At 39.4% G+C, this 25,364-nt stretch overlaps 1 protein-coding gene across 6 annotated transcripts in view; it reads left to right on the forward strand.

Moving 5' to 3' along the window:
* Positions 1-3,431: 3,431 nt before the first annotated feature.
* Positions 3,432-25,364, forward strand: part of SNAP91 (synaptosome associated protein 91) — a 159,250-nt gene continuing 137,317 nt past the window's right edge. Inside the window, exons 1-2 of one of the 6 annotated variants that reach the window (XM_027091414.1) lie at positions 3,432-3,531; positions 4,866-5,025. In XM_027091414.1, the coding sequence (XP_026947215.1) occupies positions 4,896-5,025 (130 nt within the window). In that variant the 5' untranslated portion in view covers positions 3,432-3,531; positions 4,866-4,895. Of the gene's footprint in view, positions 3,992-4,037; positions 4,167-4,865; positions 5,026-25,364 lie in introns of those variants that run through there. The other 5 variants (XM_027091410.1, XM_027091435.1, XM_027091404.1 and 2 more) reach the window with 5 other exon arrangements.

The raw sequence follows: 25,364 nt of genomic DNA on the forward strand, positions 1-25,364 counted from the left end.
GAAGAACGACATTAAGTTTTTAGAGAAAAATGCAAATTCCACTTCCTCCTCAGGTCGTTGCCTGAGGCAATCAGATTGGCCTTAGCTTTATTTCTGTTTCTTGTACTCACTGTATCTTACTCTTGTGTCTTAAAGACATTTGCCCTCACATGTTGGTGTAAATTGTCGATCTACATGTAATTATTGTTAGGTTTTTTTCTTTATTAAATCTGATACTCAGAAGAAAATATGTATTAAATCAGACATACAGAAAAGAATGTGACATATATGTAGATTGGTTCAGAAAAAAATAAGTGCAATGTATTTTTTAAAAACATGTTTTGGATATCTATGTATTTAACTTCTTTTCTGACCACTGAGAGAGATCAAAAAACCTTTCCATTTTTAAAAATATTGAATGTCAATACTTATTCTTGCTTCAGATTTGTTGAATATTATTTATTATGTCCTTGGGCTTTCAGAGGGAATATATTGACAAGGAATCCTTTTTCTTTCTCTCAATGTATTTCTTTTAGTCAATTTTCTTTCCTTCAACTTTCATGGTTGAAATTTCTAAGTTTTTCTGGAGATAAGAACATGGAATTTCTTAATCTTTGCCACTGGAAATATGCTACTATTTTCAAAGCTTAGGAAGATTTTCTTCCAAAACAACCAATTGCATTTCAAAAGTTGGTTTTACCCTTGACATGATTCACTAATTTGTATATGATACTTCCATTGTAGGGAGATTTTCAAACATTTTTCTGCTACCACCCATGACAGAAGGATGTTCATGTGTGGGATACTCTCCCATGTATAGTAACAGAGACATGATTAGCATACTGAAGACAGTCTATGGCTTTCCATACTTCCCATGCCATGTGTACATAATTTACTGTATGTAGTATCACGCTATTATAGGATTACAAGGAATCCACTTCAATTTATTTTTGAAAAGTATATCACTCACAGATTGTATTATTTTAACCATTTTTGGAATCATGTTACTTGCTCACAATCTCTTAACTAATAGCAATGTATATGACCCAACATCACTTTTGGACTATGGGAGAACCAGTATTCTACACTATTTCCTTATTTCATGACAATTGTATAATTTATTGGCATAATGTTCATAACAATCTCTTATCCTTTTAGCATCCATAAGACCTATCCTCTCTTTCATTACTATCATTGAAAATTTGTGTTATCTTTTTCCTTTCTGGCTAGGGAGCTTATCTGTTTTATTGATCATTTCAAATAAACAGTTTTTGGTTTCATTGAATTTCTCTATTATTTGTCTATTTTCACTTTCATTGATTTTTACTTTTATCTTTATTATTTCTTTCTTTCTGCTCATGCTGAGTTTCATTTCTTCTTTTTCTCGTTTCTTAGTTGTTTTTCATTCTTTAAAGTATCTTAATGCTATAAGTTTCCCTCTAATTTCTGCTTTACCTGCATCCCACAAGTTTTGATATGTAGCATTTTCATTATTATTTAATTCAAAGTAATTTCTAAATTTCCTATGGGAAAGTTAGACCCATGGGTTGTTTGGAATGTGTTGTTTAATTACTAAACATGTAGGGATTTCCAGATATCTATTTGTTATTAATTTTTAGTTAAATTCACAGTAGTAAGAGAATGCAGTTTGTATGATAGTAATCCTTCTAAATTTATGAAACTAGCTTTATGGTCCAGAATGTGGTCTATCCTGATAACTATGCCATGCGCACTTGAAAAGAATGTGTTCCACTGTTGTTGGGTGGAGTCCTTTATAATTGTCAATTAGGTCAAATTGATTGATATGGTTATTTCAAGTCATCTGTAATCTTTCTGTCCACCTGTGCTATCAGTAGAAGAGTGTTGAAATCCTGAAGTATAATTGTGGATTTGCCTATTTCTCCTTTCAATGCTATTCGTTTTTGCTTCAGCCCATTTTGAAACTCTTCTCAATATATATACAGGTAGGATTCTTACATATGCTTGAGGAATTTTTATCTTTATGAAATGTGCCTCTTTAACACTCCTAATATTCCTTATTGTGTAGTCTGTTCTGTCTGATAATATTGCCACTCCAGCTCTTTTTATCAGATTTATTGAGGTTCAATTTACATACAATAAAGTCACCAATTTTAAGTGTACAATTTGATAAGTTTTGAGAAATATATGCAGTTGTGTAACTATCATCGCAATCATGATATCCAACTTTTCCATCACTCCAGAAAAGTTTCCTTCTGCCCCTTTGCAGTCAATCTCTTCCCCCATCCCTGGCAGCTGACATGCTTTGTTTCTATAGTTTTGCCTTTTTTAGAATGTTATATAAAGAGAATCACAGCTATAAGTAGCATTTGAGGTGGGGCTTCTTTGATGTAGCATAATACATTTGAGATTCATCTATGTTGTTAGTTCCTTCCTCGTTATTGCTTAGCAATATTCCATTTTGTTTATCCATTTACCGCTAGAATAACACTCTTCCAGTTCAGAGCCACTATATAAATCTATTACAAAATGGGAGGACAAGGTTTTGAATGGAAGTCTGTTTTTATATATTTCTTTTGTTTAAATATCTAGGTGTGGTATTGCTAGATATGGTAAGACTAGCATTTGAATCCTGATAAAGATAGTCTTGGGCTGCCTTTCTTTAGCTGTCAAGCTTGCGATTAATGCTAGAATCAGTCCCAACAGTTACAAAATCATGATTCGTACTCAACGCTGTACCAGGTGAAAGAAAGTACACAACAAAACCTTGATATCTATAGGTAGACATTTTAAAGCCTCCAGGCCTAATAGAGGCCACCTGTAGCCAGGAAACATGGCAAGAAAATTCACAAATGAAGTTCTGATCGTGATTGTACCGTGAGAATTTAAAATATTTTTTTAGGTTAAGGTAAATAACAGTCTTTGAAAATGTTAACACGTGAAACTTTTAGCATAGCCAAATCCCTGTCTAGAAATCCATGTATACAATTCAAATACACTTAAGACATTCAAACACTATTTAATTGGCAAAAATTACTTAGGGGTACAAAGAGTTTTCCTTGCACACTTAAATGATTACTGTGCGTATGATCTGGGACTCGATTGATGGTTTTGTGAATTACTCGTCCTTGTGGTAGACTTCACTATGCGTTTCAGATCAAAGTGGCTAGAATTAACTGCCCACCCCAGATCCCAGCTAAAACAGAGACAAGTAGAGGAACTCCAAGGAGTTGAGGACGCACAGGTAACGGGCGCGGTTGGCCAGCAGAATCTGACATTTTAAATCGCCCTGCCCATCAGGGCCTCTGCTGCCTTTGACGGGCGGGCGAGTCATAGGTAGGGGAGAGCTGGCTGGGCTTTGCCAGGCAGCGCGGGACGACGCCCCAGTCGCGGCCTTCACAGCGCTGAACTCCAGGACCCCGCTGGCCCAACTGCGCCAACGACCCCGGCGCCCCCGGCGCATCCCGCAGTCGGCCGGCAGGTGTGCGTGGTGCGCGCGCACGCAGTGCGTGCTGGGTGCGGGTCCCGCGAGCCGAGAGGCAGCTGGGCGCCTGGCGGAGAGTGGCTGGCTGGGTGAGTGTCGCCCTCCTCGCCTCCCCGCCTCCTCTCCTCGCGCCTGCCGGGGATGCTCGCGCGCGGCGCCCCCTTGCCTGTAGGCTCGCGGCCCCGGGGGGGCGGCGTGTGTGAGTAGCTGGGAGGGGGCCGCGAGGCGCTGCGTGGAGAGCTCGCCAGGGTTTGTCCGCCGCCGTCACCTGACTCGTCAGAGCAGCTACAGCTGAGGTGGGGGCGGGGATGGAGACGCAGCGCGGAGGGCTGGAGAGACACGGCGGCGGGCGGGTGCGGCTGGCTCCTGGGGCCACGGGCGGCGGGCGCAGGGACCGCGGAGCTGAGGGCGGGGGCCGGGCCAGGGCCGGAGGCGGCGCGCAGCGGACACGGGGTCCGCTCGCGGCCGCTCACACCCACCCGACGCGACTTCCCTCGGCGGCCTGGGCTCCGCTCATCCTGCGGCTGGCGGCGCCGCTCCTGGGGCGGGGTGAGTACCGCCGCCCAGGCTCGGCCCCCTCCCCGTGCTTGGGCCGCGCGGGGATCCGGAGAGGATAATCCTAGGGCGCGGAGAAGGGCAGCGGCCGTGTGACAGCTCCGCGGCGCGCTGAAGGGCGGGCGGGGGGCTGGGCTGTCAGCCCGTCTCTGCTCCGCTGTCAGGAAGGGCGAGGCGCTGCGAGACTCCGGCGCCTCCGCGGAGCCCTGGGGAGGCCCCTGCGGCGGCGATTTGGGGGCGAAGGGAGGGGGTCCGGGCGGAGGGCCTCGGCGGGTCTTTGGAGACCGCGGCGAGGAAGGAAGGGGAGGCGGGCGCGTAATATGGCGCAATACTAGGATAATCTCTGCCGCGACCGAGGGAGGACGAGCCGGTTGCTGCAGCAGCGCGAGGAGGAGGAGGGAGGCGGCCAGGGCTTGGGTATACGATCCATTCTCCGAAGCCTGCGGGCTGCTAGGAGGAGACGCTGCGGCTGGGAGGCGAGAGGTGGGCACACGGCGGGCGCGGCGCCCAGGGCATAACCCCGACGCACGCGGGAGCTGGGCTGGCACCCGAGATAGCTTGCAGGGGAAATGCTGATGGACTGGGGGGCGCGGAAGGGTGAGGCGGGCAGCATCCGGGGGGAGGGGAGTGGGGGGGTGTCGGTCGGGGACATTGTCACGATGCTGGCACCGGACTCACGCTAGTCTCGCTCAAGACTCCTAAACCGTGTCGTTCGAGCGGAGCTTAGCGCGGAGCTGGCTCCGGGAAGGTGGTAGCAGGGCGGGGACGGAGAAGAGAGCCGCCCTGCGGCTGGAGGAGGCAAGGCCTGGGTGCTCGGAGGGTCCGGTCTGCGGCTTAAAGCAGGACCATCTCCCCCTTTTTCCCGCAGAAGAGAAGGCGGTAGACGCGGCCGGAGAAGATGTCGGGCCAAACGCTCACGGATCGGATCGCCGCCGCTCAGTACAGCGTGACAGGCTCCGCTGTAGCCAGAGCGGTGTGCAAAGCCACCACTCATGAAGTGATGGGCCCCAAGAAGAAGCACCTGGACTGTAAGCATCTCTTTATATAAGTGGGACATGCGCACGGCCGAGGCGCCGTGGATACGGGCGACGCGGCCTGGGCGCTCGGTCGATAATGCTGCAGCCTTCCGACCTACCAGCGGGGCTGCCCCTGAGCTCGAAATCTCCCACCGTGGAGGTGGCGCCTTGGATCGGCCCTGAAACCTTGACTTTGAGCCATTTTTTTCTCCTGTTGACCTCCAAGGTTTTGCTGGAGGAATAAAACCGATTATATATAGATAGATAGATAGATAGATTAATAATTTAAGATACCAAGAAATTGTAAATTCAAGGTTAGGCGCTTTTCACCTCTTCCCCCCCCCCCTTTCTCCACCCTTCCCCTTTTCCAGTCCACGTTAGAGGAAATCAGGGGTTACACAGTGGTAACAACAGTAACCCCAAAAATGGATTCGTGGAAGGTCAAATTTATCGCCCTAGTTGTTTCCTAAATACATTTTGGGTAGTTTGAAAAGTGTCATCTTTTTCGGTGCTGCTGCTGAGGTTTGGTGCCTAGTGTGTGTCGTATGTCACCACACCAAACTGAAACAAATTCAAGCTCTTGAATGAGGAAACTGCACATCATAGCTAATGGAGATTCCATTTTACCCGTCCCGGCACGCTTCTTTGTCCCATTCTCGGGAACTGCTGGGCAGAATGACCATTGCAGTGGACACAAAATGGATGTGCCTTCCCAGCCTTAGAGATGGTGCAATTTTAGATGAAAACGTTCAACTTATAATTTTTTTTAAGTATTGGGTTTTTTGATGGGTTTTTTTTAAAGTATTGGGTTTTTTAATCTAGTTTGGAATCTCTATATTTCTGAAGTAAATATTTCATTTGATTAACATAGTAAATGTTTAGTTATTGAAGGGCAACTGGGGACACTTAGAAAAAGGCTTTCACCTGCTTTGAGCAGTGAGGCTCCTTATAAGTAAGGCTACATCAGAATATATTCTGTAGTTGCTGTTCAGTCTTCTGGGACCTGCTTAGAATCTGTCCTGCTATTGTGTTCGTTGGTAAAGGTCAGTGCTGGCATGAAAGACACAGGCAGGTCTAGCCATACCCATTTCCCACCTGGCTTCCTTTGCCCATTTTCTGGTTTTCTTATGCTTGAGGCCTTCCCCAGTGTCTGCCTTGTGCAGCTGAGAAAATGGAACCACTGTTAGAATTGACTCTGGTCCTGTTACCTGTTTAAGCAAAGCTTGATGAAGCTGACAGCTGGATATTGTAAGGGTTCTCCAGCCTTGCGAACCTGTTGTCTCATAAAATTGAATAATTTTGCTATGAGAAGCTTGCCTGAGGGGAAACACCATTACTCTTTTCCTGAGGGAATTTTCAACAAAATGTGTTGATTATGGTATCGTGTGTTATACATGCAGTACAGGGTGAGAGAGGTGGCCAGGGACCCTAACAGAAGTGGAAATTATAAATTCATGACCAGCTCCTTTTGCTGCAGCGTGCTGAATCATTTAGCCATCTTTGATCAGTTTCCCCAACTCTGGAAGGATGATTCATGTTTTAAAGGTGGGTGTAGGTGTAGCAAATCCTCATAATAAAAAAGCTATAGGTTATGGATTTGCTCAATGATTTGAAAATGATAGATCGATATATTGATACATTTCAGAGAACACTTACAGGTATTTCATTAAACGTGATTCACATAAAGACTGACTTTTCCATATCTAGATAGTCATCTTAATCTTTAGATCTTGAAAAGTCTTTTATAAATTTTCCAGGTGGGGGGTTTTTCAGTATTTCCAGCATATGTTATTAAGTGAAGTGATTCTGAAGATGTGGAACACAGCAGGAAGATTCCTTATTTAAGGAAAGCCGTGAAAGTAGGAACTGGTATTGAGTTAAGAACACGGACAATCATAAGAGCTAAACATTTATTGAGCAGTTACTATATGCTGGGCACTGAGCTTTACATTATTAATTTATCATCACTTAAAAGTTTCGGGGAAGCTAATTAACTTTCATACCTTTTAACCCCTGCACTTAACTGCCATCTGTGGTTTATTTAGTAATATTCTCTATTGGGAGGGGGAAGGGAACCAAATGAGCCTGAATGGTCTAATCTTCAAAATACCCATCCTGTTTGCATGGCTTTGTGTGAAATTGAGCATCACAGCCCCACACACTTATTGTAATTTCTATGATATGCGTGCAGAAATGTTAATTCTGTCATTTAAAAAATGAGCAAAAGCCAAGCACTGAGGAGTATTGGTCTTTCTTTTTAACATTTTACTTTTCCAATAAGACATAAAATAAATTATCTTCACTTAAAGCCAACCTTAGGGTAGAATTTGGAAAGATAGGTATCAAGTTACTGATATGTCCTATTTTAAGAAAACATGATATGGAAAGTCTGAACATATAAATAATGTTGTATGTATATGTACTGCAAGAGGGGATCTTTGCACAGAATTCTTTGTAATGTTCCTTTAAATAACAGTAGACTACCTTAGTAATTTATTCACAGGTGTTCCAATAACACACCAGTTTTAAAAGTGAGTTACACCAGTTATTAAAACATGCAAACATATAACTAAGTTTCACTATAGGCACTGAAATAATCTTAAGTTTATTTAGTTTTGAAAATATTAAATACTAGTTAGGAGGAAAAGAGTGCAAAATGTAGAGTTGGGGATTTGAAACCAAGAAAGTTTTTTTTTTTATTTCTCTTGTAAGTTTATTTTCAATATTCATAACGAAGAGCTTCCTGTTTTTTAGCTGGTATATAGGTCTTTTTTTTTTTTTACATCTTTATTGGAGTATAATTACTTCACAATGGTGTGTTAGTTTCTGCTGCATAACAAAGTGAATCAGCTATACATATACATATATCCCCATTTCTTCTCCGTCTTGCGTCTCCCTCCCACCCTCCCTATCCCACCCCTCAAGGTGGTCACAAAGTACCAAGCTGATCTCCCTGTGCTGCTTCCCACTAACTATCTAGTTTACATTTGGTAGTGTATATATGTCCATGCCACTCTCTCACTTTGTCCCAAGTAACCCTTCCCCCTCCCTGTGTCCTCAAGTCCATTCTCTACATCTGCGTCTTTATTTCTGTCCTGCCCCTAGGTTCATCAGAACCATTTTTTTAGATTCCATATATATGTGTTAGCATATGTATTTGTTTTTCTCTTTCTGACTTACTTCACTCTGTATGGCAGACTCTAGGTCCATCCACCTCACTACAAATAACTCAATTTTGTTTCTCTTTATGGCTGAGTAATATTCCATCATATATATGTGCCACATCTTCTTTATCCATTCATCTGTCGGACACTTAGGTTGCTTCCACGTCCTGGCTGTTGTAAACAGTGCTGCAGTGAACATTGTGGTACATGTCTCTTTTTGGACTATAGTTTTCTCAGGGTATATGTCCAGTAGTGGGATTGCTGGGTCATATGGTAGTTCTATTTTTACTTTTTTAAGGAACCTCCATACTGTTCTCCATAGTGGCTGTATCAATTTACATTCCCACCAAGAGTGCAAGAGAGTTCTCTTTTCTCCACACCCTCTCCAGCATTTATCGTTTGTAGATTTTTTGATGATGGCCATTCTGACTGGTGTGAGGTGACACCTCACTGTAGTTTTGATTTGCATTTCTCTAATGATTAGTGATGTTGAGCATCCTTTCATGTGTTTGCTGGCAATCTGTATATCTTCTTTGGAGAAATGTCTATTTAGGTCTTCTGCCCATTTTTGGATTGGGTTGTTTGTTTTTTTGATATTGAGCTGCATGAGCTGCTTGTATATTTTGGAGATTAATCCCTTTGTCAGTTGCTTCGTTTGCAAATATTTTCTTCCATTCTGAGGGTTGTCTTTTCATCTTGTTTATGGTTTCCTTTGCTGTGCACATGAAACCAAAAAAGTTTTAATTAGTTTGATTTGTATATAACTTTGTAGTTTGGAGTTCATATTAGAAGGTTGTAAGAATAGTTTATGGCTCTGTGATTTTCTTTTTTTAAAGACACTGGGTTAATTGAATGGGCTCAGAATCTTTATGAAATGTGTACTTAATATTATTTAAAGTACTGGTTTAGAAGATAATTTTTTTCTCTTTGGGTTGATAGGCCACAAAAATTATTGTTAACTATGGTAATTTATAAAATGCTGCTTAATGATATATGATTTATACATTTGAAGAAATGACTTGTTAACATCTGGAGGCAGAATTACATGTAGTAAGAAGGTAGAGAGATAAGCAAACTCTAGACATATATTCTCATATATTTTGTCCTTCTTTTCACTCATAGTATGTTTCTTGGAGGGAAAAAATGTATTCAGAAAAGCTTGACCATAATCAGCAGTTATAGATGAAAGTTAAGGGTTATGATTAACCTTAATAATTTAAATAAGGATTATATATTTTAAGGTACTTTTGGATTATGTAAAACTTTTATTCTGTACTATAATAAGATTGCCCTTTGCACATGAAAATTAAACACCTAACCAATGTTAGTTTAACATTAGTTTTTCTGGATCCATCTGTACATCCTCACTTCCTTTCCCTTTAACATTGTGTACCTATTTGATGGCACATGAAACATCCAGACTTGTCAAGCATTCACCTTCTTGATTGCGTTACATTACAAAATGTAAACTATTTTACATTTCCATTGTTTTTCCTTTTCTGTTTTGTAGTTGATGGCCTAAGGGATAGCCCAAGTCAAATAATAAAGTAACAGGATCCAGTAGGGCACCCAGTGCTTTCCCGAGTGCTGCGTCAAGGTTGAAGAACAACAACAAAATGGAGTTGGCCCAGAGTAACACCTGCAGGGAGAATTTGGGAAGTTTTACAGCCCTTGTATAAGATTCATTTTGGTTAATTGCTCTTATGAACAGTTTCTGTGTATGCTATACTTTTAAAATACCCTATTTAAGATTGTCAAAATTCCAAACTTAGACATTACTATCAACATCAAACCAAACCTTATGAAAAGCCAAATTGCTTATCAGTAATCCTACTTTTTTCCATTCTAAACCTCTTGTGAGTTTTTAATAATGAGCTTACCCTACATAATAAGCAAGTAATTCAAGTTCTGAATCTTATGTTTGAGAGATATTGGCATTTTATAAATGATTCTTTTCCTCCCAAATTAAGAAAAAATAAGATTGTATTTCTTTTTTTTTAAATCAGACTATCTTTATTAGATACCTTTTTTTAAAATACATTTATTTATTTTTGGCTGCGTTGGGTCTTCATTGATGCTTGCGGGCTTCCTTTAGTTGCAGCAAGTGGGGGCTACTCTTCATTGCGGTGGCTTCTCTTGTTGCGGAGCACAGACTCTAGGCATGCCAGCCTTCAGTAGTTGTGGCACGTGGGCTTCAGTAGTTGTGGTTTGCAAGCTCTAGATGCACAAGCTCAGTAGTTGTGGCGTACAGGCTTAGTTGCTCCACGGCATGTGGGATCTTCCTGGACCAGGGCTTGAAACCGTGTCCCCTGCATCGGCAGGTGGATTCTTGACCACTGCGCCACCAGGGAAGTCCAAGATTGTATTTCTTATAAGAACATCTGGTAAAGGGAATGGGAGATACAAGACTATGTTTTGATTCGAGACAAATATTGGCAAATGACCACAAAATTCCTCCTGCTTTTCCTTTATTTATAAAATATCTGCTAATAAGAAATTTTGTGAGTAAACATAGAATGAAAATTTAAACCTAAAAATTTATTTGCTTTACATAAGCTTCTTTAGGATACAGTATATAAAATATATTTCAATTTATAGAAGTACTATTTGCACACTGATTCAGTTGATACCATATCTATCTTTGTGATAACTTATAGAGCTTTCTGTAATGCTAGTATGAAAAATGTAAGCTTAGTTTATTGAGTAAAATTAAGTTGGAACAGTGTATAAAAGTTTACTGAACACTAGGGTAACTTTCAATATGAGAAGTGTACTAACTTGCTGTAAATATATTTTACTTTGATTCCAGTTCTCTTTTAACCATGTGTTATTGTCTAAAGAAACCCTCTAATTTTCTATACCGAGGCATACTCTGTTCCTCCTCCTTGATTTCACAGGAAGCCTCAGCCCATGTGGAGATGGTTTAGAACAGTCTGTGTTATTTTTTAGGTAGTCAAGAAGAGATGAGGGAAATAGACTTCCAAAAAACATTCAAGCTGAGTATCCTTTATACCTTAAATCTGAAGGGGTCCAATCTGTGTGGTCCTGTGACATTCTCAGGTGACGTTCAGCATCCCAGGAGGGGAGAAAAGAGATCTTGTGAAGTTTAGGGGTTAGCAGGATTAGGAAAAGAACAGTGGCAAGGAGTCTTAGGTACATCTTTGGGTCACTTTAGATTTTTTTTTCCCGTTTGAGATCAGTGTGGTTAGCGGGTACTTTCTTAGAAGCAGTATAAAATTGGTAACTCAAATCAATTTTTTTAGAAGTTACTCTAGTGATTTAAAAGACTGTAAACATGGAAAAAGATGTAAAACTATGGACGTAGTAGGTAAATTCATATCTTTTTTTTTTTGGTAAATTCATATCTTAATTGCAATATTAGCTTGATGCATTTTAGATTAAAATCTGTATTTTTCGTACATGGCCGTATTAGTTTTAACGTTTAACAAATGGCTCCTGAAGTCTTATTTGAAATTTAATCTGTGCACTTAGTTGCCATGGATCTTTCCCTTAGTTTTTCACAAGTAAATATCCTTTAAATATCTTACCTCTTCTCTTCAAATTGATTGATCCTGGGACAGGGTGTTCTTTGGAGCTTATCTTGGTTTCAGTAACTTGGTAAAGAAGGTCAGGAGTGGCATATAACCCTGTTTCCTGAGGGCCGAGGATGCTTGAGTTGTATTTTAGGTGACTCAATTCCTGAGCCAGCAACTCCTGAGAGAACCTTCAATATAATCTTAGTGCAGTTAAATAATTTGAAAAGCCACATTTCTTGCCATTAAAAATATTTATTCTTCAGTTTCACTTTGTAAAATTCCTTTCTCTTTACAGAGGAATATATTGTTTGCTTGTAAGGGACATGTTGACTATCTGTTTTTCCTTATGTGTTTATGTAACGTGGAAGTTTATCTTTTGTTCCTCACAAAGGGGAGAATAGTTGAATGGCATATTCATTGTCAATTGCATGGTGACCTATAAGTGCAAAATGTTGGTGTCTTCCTTGGAAGCAGTTGGGTGAAAGCACAAACCAGAGCGAGAATTGTACCTTGAAGCCCACAGCCCTTCTCTAGCCGTTTTCCTGCTCTCTCTTCATTTGTCCCAAGTGTGTGAGGATCCCCCTGTCCCCCCTCCCTGCCCTCCCATGTGTACATAAGGTTTCTCTATTATGCATCTTTAAGAAGGGTCTAGTGTCTTCTAAAAGATTTTGTGATATGCCATTCCTGGCTACCCAGGAGAGAGAAGCTAGATCTTTGCTTTCTGTGGGTTTGCTTTGTGGCCTGATCATTTGATTATTCTCCTAGGGTTAGCACTTTTATTTTAAGCTATAACTCTCCTCCTTTCTGCATCAGTTATTCTCTCTGTCATCCATATCTTTAACCTCTCTCTCTAGCTCTCTTACGAAATTTTCGAGTATCTCCATTGAAAACAAACAAACAAAACCTCCTACACACACAGCTCTCCTTGGACTCTATGACCTCTTCTAGCAACCAACCTGTCATCCTTTGCTTTTCTTTCACAGCCATGCTTCTTGAAACGGACACTCACGATTCCAAAGAAAACAAGCACAGCTCTAAGCTTACTTTGGATATTCTGTGTCTTTGGCTTAATTCATGCATGAGATATTAGAAGCTTTGTGAGGTGCCAGGTATTGCCCACCCAGTTGCCCAGGCCACTGACCTGAGGGTTTTCCCTCCTCTCTCAAATTCAGTGAGTGATCAATTCTTTTAAAACTCTCTGACCTCTCCTTCTTTAGCTGTCTTCTGCCTGGTTTTGATCAGTAATAAGCCTTATCTGTAAAATGACTAGTGATAGTACCTACCTCATATCTGTTGAGGAGTAAGAGAGAGAGTACATGTAAGAGACCCAGCCCAGAGCTTGACACACACACCTGCAATGAACATCAGTTATTACTACCACTACTGTAGTTCACCATTACTAGTACAGTTGCTGTTGTTGCCACGACTAGTACCATTACTGCTACTCCCACCACTATAACAACTGATGCATGATCCTTACTAATTTGCCCTTACTGTGCTTGTTTTTTGTCTCCTTTCAATTGCTTCATGTTTTACTCTAATTCTAACTTTCCCCTTCTTTAGTTTGGAAGCTATATATACTATTTCTTTTTTTTTTTTTTAACATGAATACCTTTATTGAATCACATTTTAAATGTATAATTCTAGACATTATAGTTTTATGAATAAATAATATTTGTATTGCATTTATAGGAAATGTTCAGAAAGTGCTCATGACTTTGAATTTGTTCCAAGTGATTTTTGTAGCTCTCTAGAAATGTACTACCATAAATGTATTATCATAAATCATATTCTAGCTTTAGAAAAGAATGTGTTATCTTTAATCATGGAGACCATATCCTATATTATATTTATCATTACTAGCAATACAGCTAGGTAGGACGTTACCTGGATTACAGTATATTTAAAAGACTTGTTTTAATTTTATTTCTTTTTTTTTTTGATTTTGATGTTTTTTTACATCTTTATTGGAGTATAATTGCTTTACAATGGTGTGTTAGTTTCTGCTTTATAACAAAGTGAATCAGTTATACATATACATATGTTCCCATATCTCTCCCCTCTTGCGTCTCCCTCCCTCCCACCCTCCCTATCCCACCCCTCAAGGTGGTCACAAAGCACCCAGCTGATCTCCCTGTGCTATGCGGCTGCTATTTCGGTTCTTTTAGTGATTGCCCTTCAAAATTTAGTATGCGTTCTTAAAGTCTCAAGTCGATCAGTATCTCTTTTTTTTTCCTACCAAAGAAAAGAAATTTAGAAACTTTTTTTTTTGCCATGAAGTGTGTTTTATTGTCATTAATCATACAAACAATTTTCTATAATATCCCAGAGCAAACCAGAGAATTTGGCAGTCCTATTAGAGGATCCCCTCAGAGACCCACAGGCCGGTGGCATCAGCACAGAGTGCCCGGGTTCACAGTGCAGCTTGTTGCTCGTGTCCATCTTGCAGGTGGCTCTTCCTCCACATCACGACTAGGGTCTCCAAGATGATGGAGGTGGAGAATCCTCCAGGTTCTTAGAAAATCTCACTTGGCTTGCAGGGTGTTCTTCTCCTGCATCTCCATCTTCTTCAGCTTGGCCTTATCAGAGCTCACGATTTCTCTCATGTCCAGCTTGTCTGCCATTTTCTTAAAACAATCTTAGAAGTTCCACTCCGAGCCTGCGGTCCCCGTGCTCCCACTTGCGTCACTGCAACAAGAGACGAAATTTAGACATTTTGAATTCCAGTCACCCACTTTTTACTCATGTGCTATTATTGTCCAGGGATTTAGTCCACCATTGTTTTAACCCCCAAAGCCAGACGTTATTACTTCATACAGGCAGTGTTCATTTAGCTGAATCCACCTTTCCTTCTTTGTTCACCATTCCTTGATCATGCCTAGGATTTCCTTGAGCTATATCTTTTTGAAGCTCTTTCAGTGAGGCTGTTTAGTAGTAAACTCTGTTTTTGTCTAAAAAAAAAAAATCTTTATTTTACCCACATTGCTGAAGGATAGTTTATCTGGCTATACAATTTTAGATTGAGTTATTTTCTCTTTAAAGATAATATTTGGCTTCCATTGTTGCTCTTAAGAAGTCATCTATTAGACTACCAGCCTTTAGGTAATCTCTGTTTTTGTGGTTGCTTTTAAAATCTTGTGTCTTCTCTATCTATACTGTATGTGTGTTTAGACGTACTTTTTTATTTACCCTATTTGGAGCTTTATGAGTTTCCAGAATTTGAGAATTCATGTCTCTCATTAGTTCTGGAAAATTCGCCATCTTTGATTGTTGCCTACACCCATTCTCTTCCTTCTCTCCTTCAAACATGATTATGTATATGCTGGACCTTCTCATTACACCCTTATATCTATAAATATACCTTTCATAGTTTCTAACACTTTCTTTACTGTTTGGCATGCTTTGTTTTTCAGATATCTTCCAGTTCATTAATTCTTTCTTTAGCTGTGTCTTGTCTGCTTTTATTCATTCTTAGTTTCTAATTTTATTCATTTATATTTTTCATTTTTGGAGTTTTTCAAAATTGCCCTGTTTGGGGATAACATATTACTTCGTGCTCACATTTTTGAGTTCCTCTTTTATTTCTTTACCATTTTGAACACAACTCATTTTATATTCTATATCTCATAGATCTATTACATGAAGCTCTGTTTCTGCTGTTGTTTTTGCCTAACCATCAGTCATCGTTTATTTCTTCGTGTGTTTTATAATTTTGGACTATGAGATCACGTTGCCTAGGACTTCATCTTTGGGAATCCTGGAAAGCCTAGGATCACCTAGAGAGGATTTGTGTTTGCTTCTGCAAGGTCCCACAAATGCTACCATGCTGGGAGCACCTTAAGTTGATTTGTGCTCTTGGAGCTTCCCATCTAGTGCAAGACCAGGTCCATAATCCTTATCCATAATTTGAAAATCCAGAAAGCTCAGAAGAATGAAATTCTTTTTGTAAATCATCTGGTGGCAAAACTTGATCAGATACAGCTGTTGTACTACCTACCGTGAAGGTTCATATATTGAGCTACAGAAATGTTGTCATATTATGGTGTGTTGTCCACATTATACTAGGTTACTTAGTATATGGTATATGCACCACATTACTTTTGTAAAATCTGGGAAATCCTAAATTCTGAAACATGTATCGCTCTAAGGGTCTTGGATGGAGGAATGTGAGTCTATAATATAAATTTGAATCACAGTCTCGGGCAAGGTGAAAAGCTATGTTTACAAAATGCCCCGGAGATTTTTTTCCCCCTGACATCTACTAAGAACCTAGGTTGAGTGAATAGTTTTCTTCTGGTCTTCCTTTGCTTGAAGGTGTTCTTTGTTGGTTTTTTTCCTCCTAATTTGAGTAAAGGAGTTACTCTTTGAGGATCCCAGTTCTGTAAGGAGGTCTTAGTTCCAATCAGCCATCTTGCTTAGTCCCAGCGGCCTTGTCTTCTATTCCCCACAGGGTTGTTAAAATCTAAGCCTCTGGCTGCTCAGACTAACACATGGCCTCAGGGCAGCCTTCTCTTAAGTATCAGTTTACCATGTGGTTTTCTGCATCTTCTTTCATTTCTGGCCCTGGGGATTGCTTTTATTTCCTCATGAGTACAGCCAAATGGGTAGAAGATGCCTGTAATGTTTATCTAAATTATCAGGTGTTTTTTTTCCTTGATAGTCCACCTATATGCTAGAAATGGATCCAGCCTGGTTTTCCCATCCTCTGTCCTCCCACTCCTTTTACACACCCCCTTTACACACATCCCAGAGCAGCTCTGACATTCATCGGCTTCACTATACTGTGCATTATTTGGGGGCCTTTGTACACGCTGCTTCTGTGTTTTAATATATATTTTAAAATCTCATGTCTGAAACCTGGCTTCGCTCATTCCTTTTCAGCAGGTCGATGGCACCCAGTGCTTCTGTCCCTGTCATCCCACTCTTGGAGCTGTGGTGGGTTTGATGGCTCCCTCTGACCTGCAGTTTTGTGAGGCTGCCTTATCTCTAACACCAAACACAGCCTGGTAGCAGGTTTAGGTAAACATTTGCTGAGTGTTTTTTTATTACACCTTTACTAAATTTTAGGCCCTTTTTTTTTCTTACTATTTAAAGATTTTACTCTTTTATTTAAAGATTTTACTTTTGCTTACTAACCTTTCAGAAGGGCATGGACTTAAATGGATCCATTTTCTCTCAAGTTTATGAAAACAATAGAAGTATGATATTGAAGGAAAACAAACAAAAGAAACAGTAAATTGCTTAATGTACATAGTTAATGTGCATTTCCTGACCGTCTCTTGACACTTGCATTCTTTTGACATGACAAAAATTTAATTTGGGGAAAATTATAGCCTTGATAGGCAAAGTTTTTGGGATTTAAAGTATATGTACTTCTCTTCGTGCATATCACTAATGATTAGATAGGAGATGATTGGGTATTAATATCAGAGAAAATTCTTCACCAGCGTCTTGTGTGTGCAGATGCATTTGCTTTGGGTTTTTTTGAGCTGGATACAGTTGGGTAGCATTGTTCTTCAATAGCCCTTTTATAATTTATAACTGCCTACATTATGAATGGTAAGGGTATTATGTAAGAAAAGCATTATTTCAAAAGTAGCTACATGTTGTTAATTTTCACTGAAATGATATCATTCACCAGAGGTATAGTGATATGATTTTACCATTAACAACTTGAGGGTTTTAGAAAAACAGTGAGGAGAGGAGACAAGCTTAACCTAAAGCTTTGGATTCTCTTGCCTTTGTAAAAAGAACAGTGAATATCAACATGTTTAATTTAGCTTTTAATGATCTGTTTGGAGAAATTATAAATTACTTTTAGTATTGAGGCTTTTAGTAGCTTATTAAGCACAATCCCATCATTTGTTCATTTAACAAATATTTGGGTGTTTACTAAATGCCAGGAATTATTCCAGGAGGCATGGGTACTATGGTGAACAAGATACATACAGCTCTTGGCATCAGAGAGCTTGCAACTTACTAGTGTTGACAGAAAATGCAAACACTAATTACTGGCGGTTCTGAAAGTTTTAACAGGGGGAGGTGAAGACATCCATGGGAATGCATTGAAGAGGAACTGATATTTAAGCCCAGCCTTGAAGAACGATCATGACTTAACCTGAGTGAGGGGTGGACAAGGGCTGCCGCACAGTGTTATCTTGGAAGAGGCTTAGAGCAAGCGAGGTACGTTTTAGGAACTGAAAGAAGTTAAGGGCTGCTGGAAGACTGAGGTTAAGAAGGCTAAGAATGCCGTGAGAGGAAACCTGCGTTGTGGGCAGTGGCAGATCTGGAGGGCCTTCTAGGCTACAGAGGATATTAGAAGTTGTCCAACTTTTTCATTTTTATAGATGAGGAAGCTGAGTCCCAAAGAGGCAAGAATCACACATTCTATATGTGTTCATACTGAATATTTCTTGGGACTTCCCTGGCAGTCCAGTGGTTAGGACTCTGCACTTCCACTGCAGGGGGCATGGGTTCGATCCCTGGTCAGGGAACTAAGATCCCACATGCCACGCAGCACGGCCAAAAAATAAAAAACCATACTGAATACTTCTTAGCTATCTGCCTTCAGCAGGTGCACCAGTGGGTCACTGCTTTGTTCACCTAGTTCTGATGGCTGTGCCTATGGTAGATAACATTCTCCATGTGGGGTCATGTGGGAAATGTCAAATATATATAAATATTAAGTAGACACACACGTGCACACACACTTTAATAGTGTTGAATTCAAATTCACCATAAATGTACACGTAACCCTGGGCACTTCTGACACAGGGACAACCGTGCAGCTGTCCCCGGTAAGTGTTGCAGGCCTCATCCTGCCAGCCTGAACCTTTCTGACCTTTCTCCTCTCCTTGTCTTTTGCTTGGTTCTTGGGTCCTGGTGCTGGCACCAGAGAATGCTCTCTATGCCATTGGTGACAGTGAAGACTTTGAAGATTACAGATGTGTAATTTAGTTGAAAGTCTTCTAAAACTATGTATTGAAACAAACTTTAAGGCCATTTGGTTTGGTCTTATTGTGGTGACATAATTTGTAACATTCCTTAACTATCACCACTGAAATAATAGAATTTTGCAAATCAGGCTTCCTAACTATTAAAACTACAAAACAAAATACCAAAAATAATCGCCCCCCAAAACACCATACATGTTAAGTATATCTAAGTACGTTCATGCCATACTTCACTGGGTTGGTCTGTTAGTCTGTTAACACCAAAGAAAAACACAACAGTTATTAAAATTTAGGTTAAGAAAATATCCAAGTGAAGAATGTTACCTTTCCCCTATTCTTTCCAAAGCCAGTTGCTTTCATATCGCTATCCTTTGTAATTTTTTCCTCAAGGTAAATATTAAAAAGATATAAGAAAATATTCTATTGGTTCTTCCTTAATAGAATTTTTTAAAACTTTCTATAATCTCACTAACAACTTGATTAACATCAAATTGTACAGCTTACAAACCATCATCTAGCTAAACACTTGAGTTAGACAGTGGCTTAATGAAGTTTTGTTATTTTTGTCTCCCCATCACAACAGAGTTGCAGTGTGTTCATGTTTTTCTGGTCTCTTCATTAAATATTTTAACATTTAAGATTCTGGTTTCGGCTCCCCTTGAATGAGCATGAGTGTACTCATGGCAGTTTCCATGGAAGACTGATTTGAGCCTTGCTAATGGACAGGCTGCACCAAATGTTTTTTGTTTTTTGTTTTTTTTTTTGCGGTGCGCGGGCCTCTCACTGTTGCGGCCTCTCCCGTTGCGGAGCACAGGCTCCGGACACGCAGGCTCAGCGGCCATAGCTCACGGGCCCAGCCGCTCCACAGCATGTGGGATCTTCCCGGACCGGGGCACGGACCCGTGTCCCCTGCATTGGCAGGCGGACTCTCAGCCACTGCGCCACCAGGGAAGCCCCTGCACCAAATGTTTTTCACACTTGAATCTCCTTTTTGCTTTGTGGTTCTCTAGTTGTTCATTTTTTCCCACAAGAGTTCTCATCGTGGTTCCAAAGGAGTCACTTAATTTTTAGTTATAAAAAATTTATTGCATTTTTTGAAGAACAGTGTGCTGCACTAACATTACTATGTCAAGGGTCTGTTCTGTATGTGTGTGTATATATATCGGTAGAATAGAGATTTGACTTTGGTCCTTCTTGTGGATTGTACTAATCATTTCATGCGGTAATGCTGTGAAGTCAGCAAGAAATGCTTCTTCAGTTGAGTTCAGCATTACTTTCTCAGGTGGAAAAAGAAGAGTATGAATTGGGCACTGAGTTGGTGGGAGTATAAATTGGTACAAACTTTTGGGAGGGCAGATTGGCAGTACTAGTCAGAACTCTTGAAAACAGCAATTTGACTTATAAATTGGTCTCAGATAAATAATTGGAAAAATAGAGAAAAGTATGCATTTAAGGGTATTTGTTGCAGCAATGCATACAGGAATACAAAATAATACACCTAAATACTTGATTAAAAAAGGATGGTGTGTGCCAACAATAAGATACTAGGCAACCTTGAAAAATGAGTTTGTTAAAGTATATTTGACATGGAAGGACAGTCTATGAGATATGATTCAGTTTTCATTTTTTTAGAAAGTATGTATATGCCCATAGTACTTAGTTTGGTAGAATATATGCCAAAACGTTGTCTGTGGATGGAAAGATTTTTACTTTCTGCTTCATACCCATATTCATCCTGACTGTTTTGAATGTGAGTCACAAGAATATAGATCAAACTTATTTTGGCAAACAGCTTCACCAAAAGAAAGGGACTCTCTTCCTAGAGCTAAAGTTTTACAAAATCTTAGGGAAGAACTTTTTTTAACATCTTCATTGGAGTATAATTGCTTTACAATGTTGTGTCAGTTTCTGCTGTATACCAAAGTGAATCAGCTATATGTATACATATAACCCCATATCCCCTCCCTCTTGCGTCTCCCTCCCACCCTCCCTATCCCACCCCTCTAGGTTGTCACAAAGCACCAAGCTCATCTCCTTAGGGAAGAACTTTGATTTGCTTTGCTCAGGTCCCTGTTGACCTGTGAGGGTATGTGGCATGATGCTAATGATTACCGGTCCAACCAGAACTACTTAGTTGGGAACCCCGAGAGCTAGTGGCTTGATACGAGTTTTATTTCTTGCTTGCCTCACAATTTGCTACGGATTAGTTCATTCCATCTAGGTGATTTCATCACCTAGGGTTTCAGAGTCCTCCACTGGATTCTATGAACCTGTGTGGTGGAAGAAGGAAGACAGAAAGGGGAGTATTGCAGGGGAGGAACGAGGGCCAGGCCTAGACATCATTTCTGTGTATTTTCCATTGACAAGAATTCAGTGGCCTCACCAAAATGTAAGAGAAGGTAGGAAATGAAGTCTAGCTATGAGTCCAGGAGTAGAAGGAAATGAGATGTGAACACACAATTGTTGACTCCACCGTGCCTATGGAAGAAGAAATCGGATTATGGCTTGTCGCCTATATCTCAAAACCACTTATTTTATGCCACTGAGATCTCCAGCGATTTGACTGCTATAGTAATGTCATGCATATCTAGCAATAAGCTAGTTGCTGTTAATGTTTTTTTCAGTGAGGCCAGATCGTTCTGGAAATGCATGACTAATGGCTGGTCAGTAGATGCTCGGCATATTCCTCCCTCCTTGGCAGACATTGCAGATTGATGCTGGCGCTCTTCAAAGCATTGATTCAGCCTCAAAATGCCGTACATATACAACGTTTTGGATTTCTACTGTCAATCATAGTTGACATTTAAGATGAAACAGATTTGCTGTTACTTGTCTAGGTAATTTATCTATGTTAGATACTGAGGCATACTGCTCTCTGGATTTATCTAGACGCCCAGAATTGACATTCAGCTTGGCTGGTTCGTAGCCCGGGATTCATCTGCCAGTGATCTTGTCTTTAAAAGCTAGTAATAGAGTGATTTGTGTGGTTAGGCCACGGGGAGAAGTTCTTCCTGGCTCCATTTAACAGCAAAAAGCTATTGTTCCTGATTTTATATTTTGTGTAACAGAGACAGTTATAGCTTTTGTGAGATAGGGAAAGGATGTTTTGAATTTTTGCATAAAATCTAAACTTTCTCTAGGTAGGCATCGAGTCTGATATTAACCAGTGGCCTTAAAATATAAGTTATGCAAAGCATATTAGAATTTTAGTAGGAAGAATTGTCTTTGAGCTGCTGCTTAGGTACCTACATGGGTATGGTTTCTTTTTTAATGTAAGTTGATTCTTGATTCACTTGTTTGATGTATAATGTATTAGCAGTCTGTCTTTTCCTGTAAGATTTAAGTGAAGAAAACTAAAGGAGGCCCCTAGGGCTGAAGTGGGTGAGCGTTGTTCCTGGCACGTGTACAGGACCAATTGCTGTTTTCCTCACAAACCTCCCTGAAGTTAATACTCCTATCCTAGGGAGGTTGGAAAACTCACCTGAAATCCCCCGGCTAATGAAGGAAGGAACCAGGGGTTCTAACTGCAAGACTTAAGGATTATTTTTTTTCCTTTGTATCGTGTTTTTTGCCTCTTGCCTGTGTCTCTAGTTATCACAAGTCTCAATAATCCGAACAAAACCAAACCAATTAAGATACCATATGATTGTTGTAGGGAGGAAAGACCAGGGTGAGCTCTGAAGGCAGTTCATTAGCTAATTAGCTTGATGGGCAGAAGCCCTGTGAAGGCCCTCTTCTGCGTAATGGGGAAAAAAGTGGAGGGGTGGTTTCAAATGACTGCCCTTAGCCCAGTCTCACCTCTCATCAGTTACGCCTTTTGATGCTTTGCTACTGAAGCCTTTATTGGAAATACTTGTTAACTAAGGGCTTTGGGCAGCGCTGGGAGGTACAGGAGGAGTAGTGATTTGTGAAGACGACCTAGGGTAATGCCAGGCTCTGTTGCTCTCTGGCTGTGATCTTGGCCAGATGAATTTCATTTCTTTGGGCCTCAATCTCCTCTTTTCCAAGGCATCATGGGGTTATGGTAATATTTAAATGAATATATTTGTTAAAAACATCAATAACAGCAATAAAATTCAAACCTAAATGACTCTACAAATTATTGTTATTAGAGGAATAAGCCTTGTGGGCCCCAACAGTTAGCGTCCTATGATGTGCAGCAATGAATGTACAAAAAGAGCCCAGCCTCAGCTGCTCTCCGCATATCTTTGGCATCTGCTTGAGAGATGATAGTTTATTCCTAGAAGATAAGAAAAGAGAATTGGGCAATTAAACCCTCACTGTATGGTTTTCATGATCTTGTTTTTATTCTGTTGACAGATGTTAGTACTAATTATCAAAATACAGGTGTAACTTATGTTTGATTAAAATCATCTACTGAAATAGATTGACTTGATGCTATAGGTTTAAACTTTGCAGTTTTAGATATTAAGCTTTTCAAATATAGTCTTTTAGTAAAAGAGGGTTATTGCTTTAAGAAAGATAATGGTCGTTGCTCACTGAAATGTTTAATAAGACATGTAGGCAGTGGGAAGACTGAAAAATGTGGAGTGACTTTATTGTTGGCTCTAGATTCTTCATGGTTAGCATTTTGTACTATTTTTGGTTTATATTTGAACACATGAATAGAAATGGAGAGACACTAAATATACTGTTTTGCATTGAACAGTAAAGAATTGAGGAAAGATTTTTTAAATATTTAGAAAAAATGTTTGAACTGATAGCAAAACTGATTTAAAAGTGAGGTCAGTTTCATGGTGAATCTCAATTTATATTCTATGTACTAATAATATAATATTTGAAGGATTTGACAATTTTTAGTACTAATAGAAAGGTAAACAAGACGTAGTAGAACCATATAACAAGATGTAGTCAATAAATAATGTTAAGAATACTGATGTTCATTGTTTGTATTGAAGACATTTTGAAAAAATATTAGCAGGATAATTGAAGCATTTAAAATTTTACGTATGAGAATTTAGTCCTTATAGCTAACAGTAAGCTGTGTAGTTGTGGTTAGGAATTCATAACATTTAATAAACTAATTGATCAGGTGCAATATAACTTTAGGGAGGTTATAGTATGTAGAGCTTGTCAAAATCTTTGTTAGGTCATAATTATGAGCTATCTTATTTTTAAACATTTTTTGTGTTTTTGTTGTGTATTTCTAAAAACGTCTAAACTTGGCCAGCCTCTGTTAAGAGTGTGAAAAGGGGAAGCGTTTGTCTTGACTCAGGAGTACCATTTTTTGAATTAAAATTTTAATTTTAAAAACCCAGGAATTAATTATCAGTAGCAGAACATTGGAGTTGAAAAGGATAGGAAATGGAATATTAGCTATGTCTGTACCATAGTACGACTCACTATGTATATCAAATCTTGGTTATTTTATATAAAACTGTGTTATATGGTAGTTTAAATGATTTTCTTTATATTATGTGATAGTTCTTAGAAAAATTAATGCTTTTCCCATTCTAATCTAATAATTATTTTTGGACTGTTAGTTAATATAGGAACCAAACTAATACTGCCCATCTCATCTTTCTTACAGTGCATGGCAGAAAAGATAAAATTGAAGAGTATTAGGGAATGAGATGGAAAAGCAGAAATTGTTAAAGTTGTAAGACTTATCTGTTTTCAGCTCAAGATTCACTATTTCTGTTTCCAGACTTATTCCTATGGAAACACATGAGGTTTTATACTGTCAGCCTTCTCTTTCCTTTCTGGTATGTCAGTCAGTTTGGGTATAACCAACCAAACGAAACAACTTGTTCAGTGTATCTATTGCTTTAACAGAGAATTGAGTATTTTATTACTAATGTGTAACTGAGCTGAACTGTGTTTTCCTAGACCTACAAACCTTCTTTCAACAAGTGCTTCCTAACTAACTTTGAGATCTTAAAATATGTTCTAGTCTCTTTTGAGTTATACAGCAAAAGAAGGCTAATGAGTTCACAGTTGTCATCAAAAACTGTGCTAAGAGAGAGGTACTTCAGAAATGTGTTCTGTTTGTCTTCATCACAGTATGATTTATTCCTCACAGAGAGATTTGTTCATCAGAGTAGTATTAGGAAGTACTTCCTGGAAAACATTTAAATACTCAGGTTAAGTTATTGTTCTCTGTCCGTAATCATTAGGAAAACCTTCAATGTATGATGTTCCCTTTTATCCTTAAGTTCAAGAAAATTTACCTGAGAGTATTTTTTTATACTCATCATGAATGCAAAGAAAACTTTAATTGTTCACAAATAAGGTGGAGTAGAAAGAAGCTGTTAAGATTAATAAAAGTTTTTTAACATATAAAATGAAATTAAATGATGAGAAATGGAAAGGAAGTAAAAGGAAAAAATGAAGATAATGATTGTAAACCACTTAAGATAAAATTTTATACTCTGAAGAAAAGATAGTTAAATGACAGAATGTGTAAGATAGAAAAGAAAGAAAGGTGAGGCAACTGACACGAACAAGTGGGGGGTTTGACGACAAATATTTGACGTAGTTTAATAGAAAATTAAAGATGTGATATTTATAGCCATACTTTTTTGAGGATTGATGTCAAAAATTGTTTTCAAAAATTTTTTTTAACATCTTTATTGGAGTATAATTGCTTTACAGTGTTGTGTTAGTTTCTGCTGTATAACAAAGTGAATCAGCAATATGTATACATACATCCCCATATCCCCTCCCTCTTGCGCCTC

The sequence above is a fragment of the Aethalodelphis obliquidens genome, unplaced genomic scaffold (assembly GCF_003676395.1).
Source record: "Aethalodelphis obliquidens isolate GAN/ISIS:26980383/991018 unplaced genomic scaffold, ASM367639v1 scaffold3, whole genome shotgun sequence".
Classification (NCBI taxonomy): domain Eukaryota; kingdom Metazoa; phylum Chordata; class Mammalia; order Artiodactyla; family Delphinidae; genus Aethalodelphis; species Aethalodelphis obliquidens.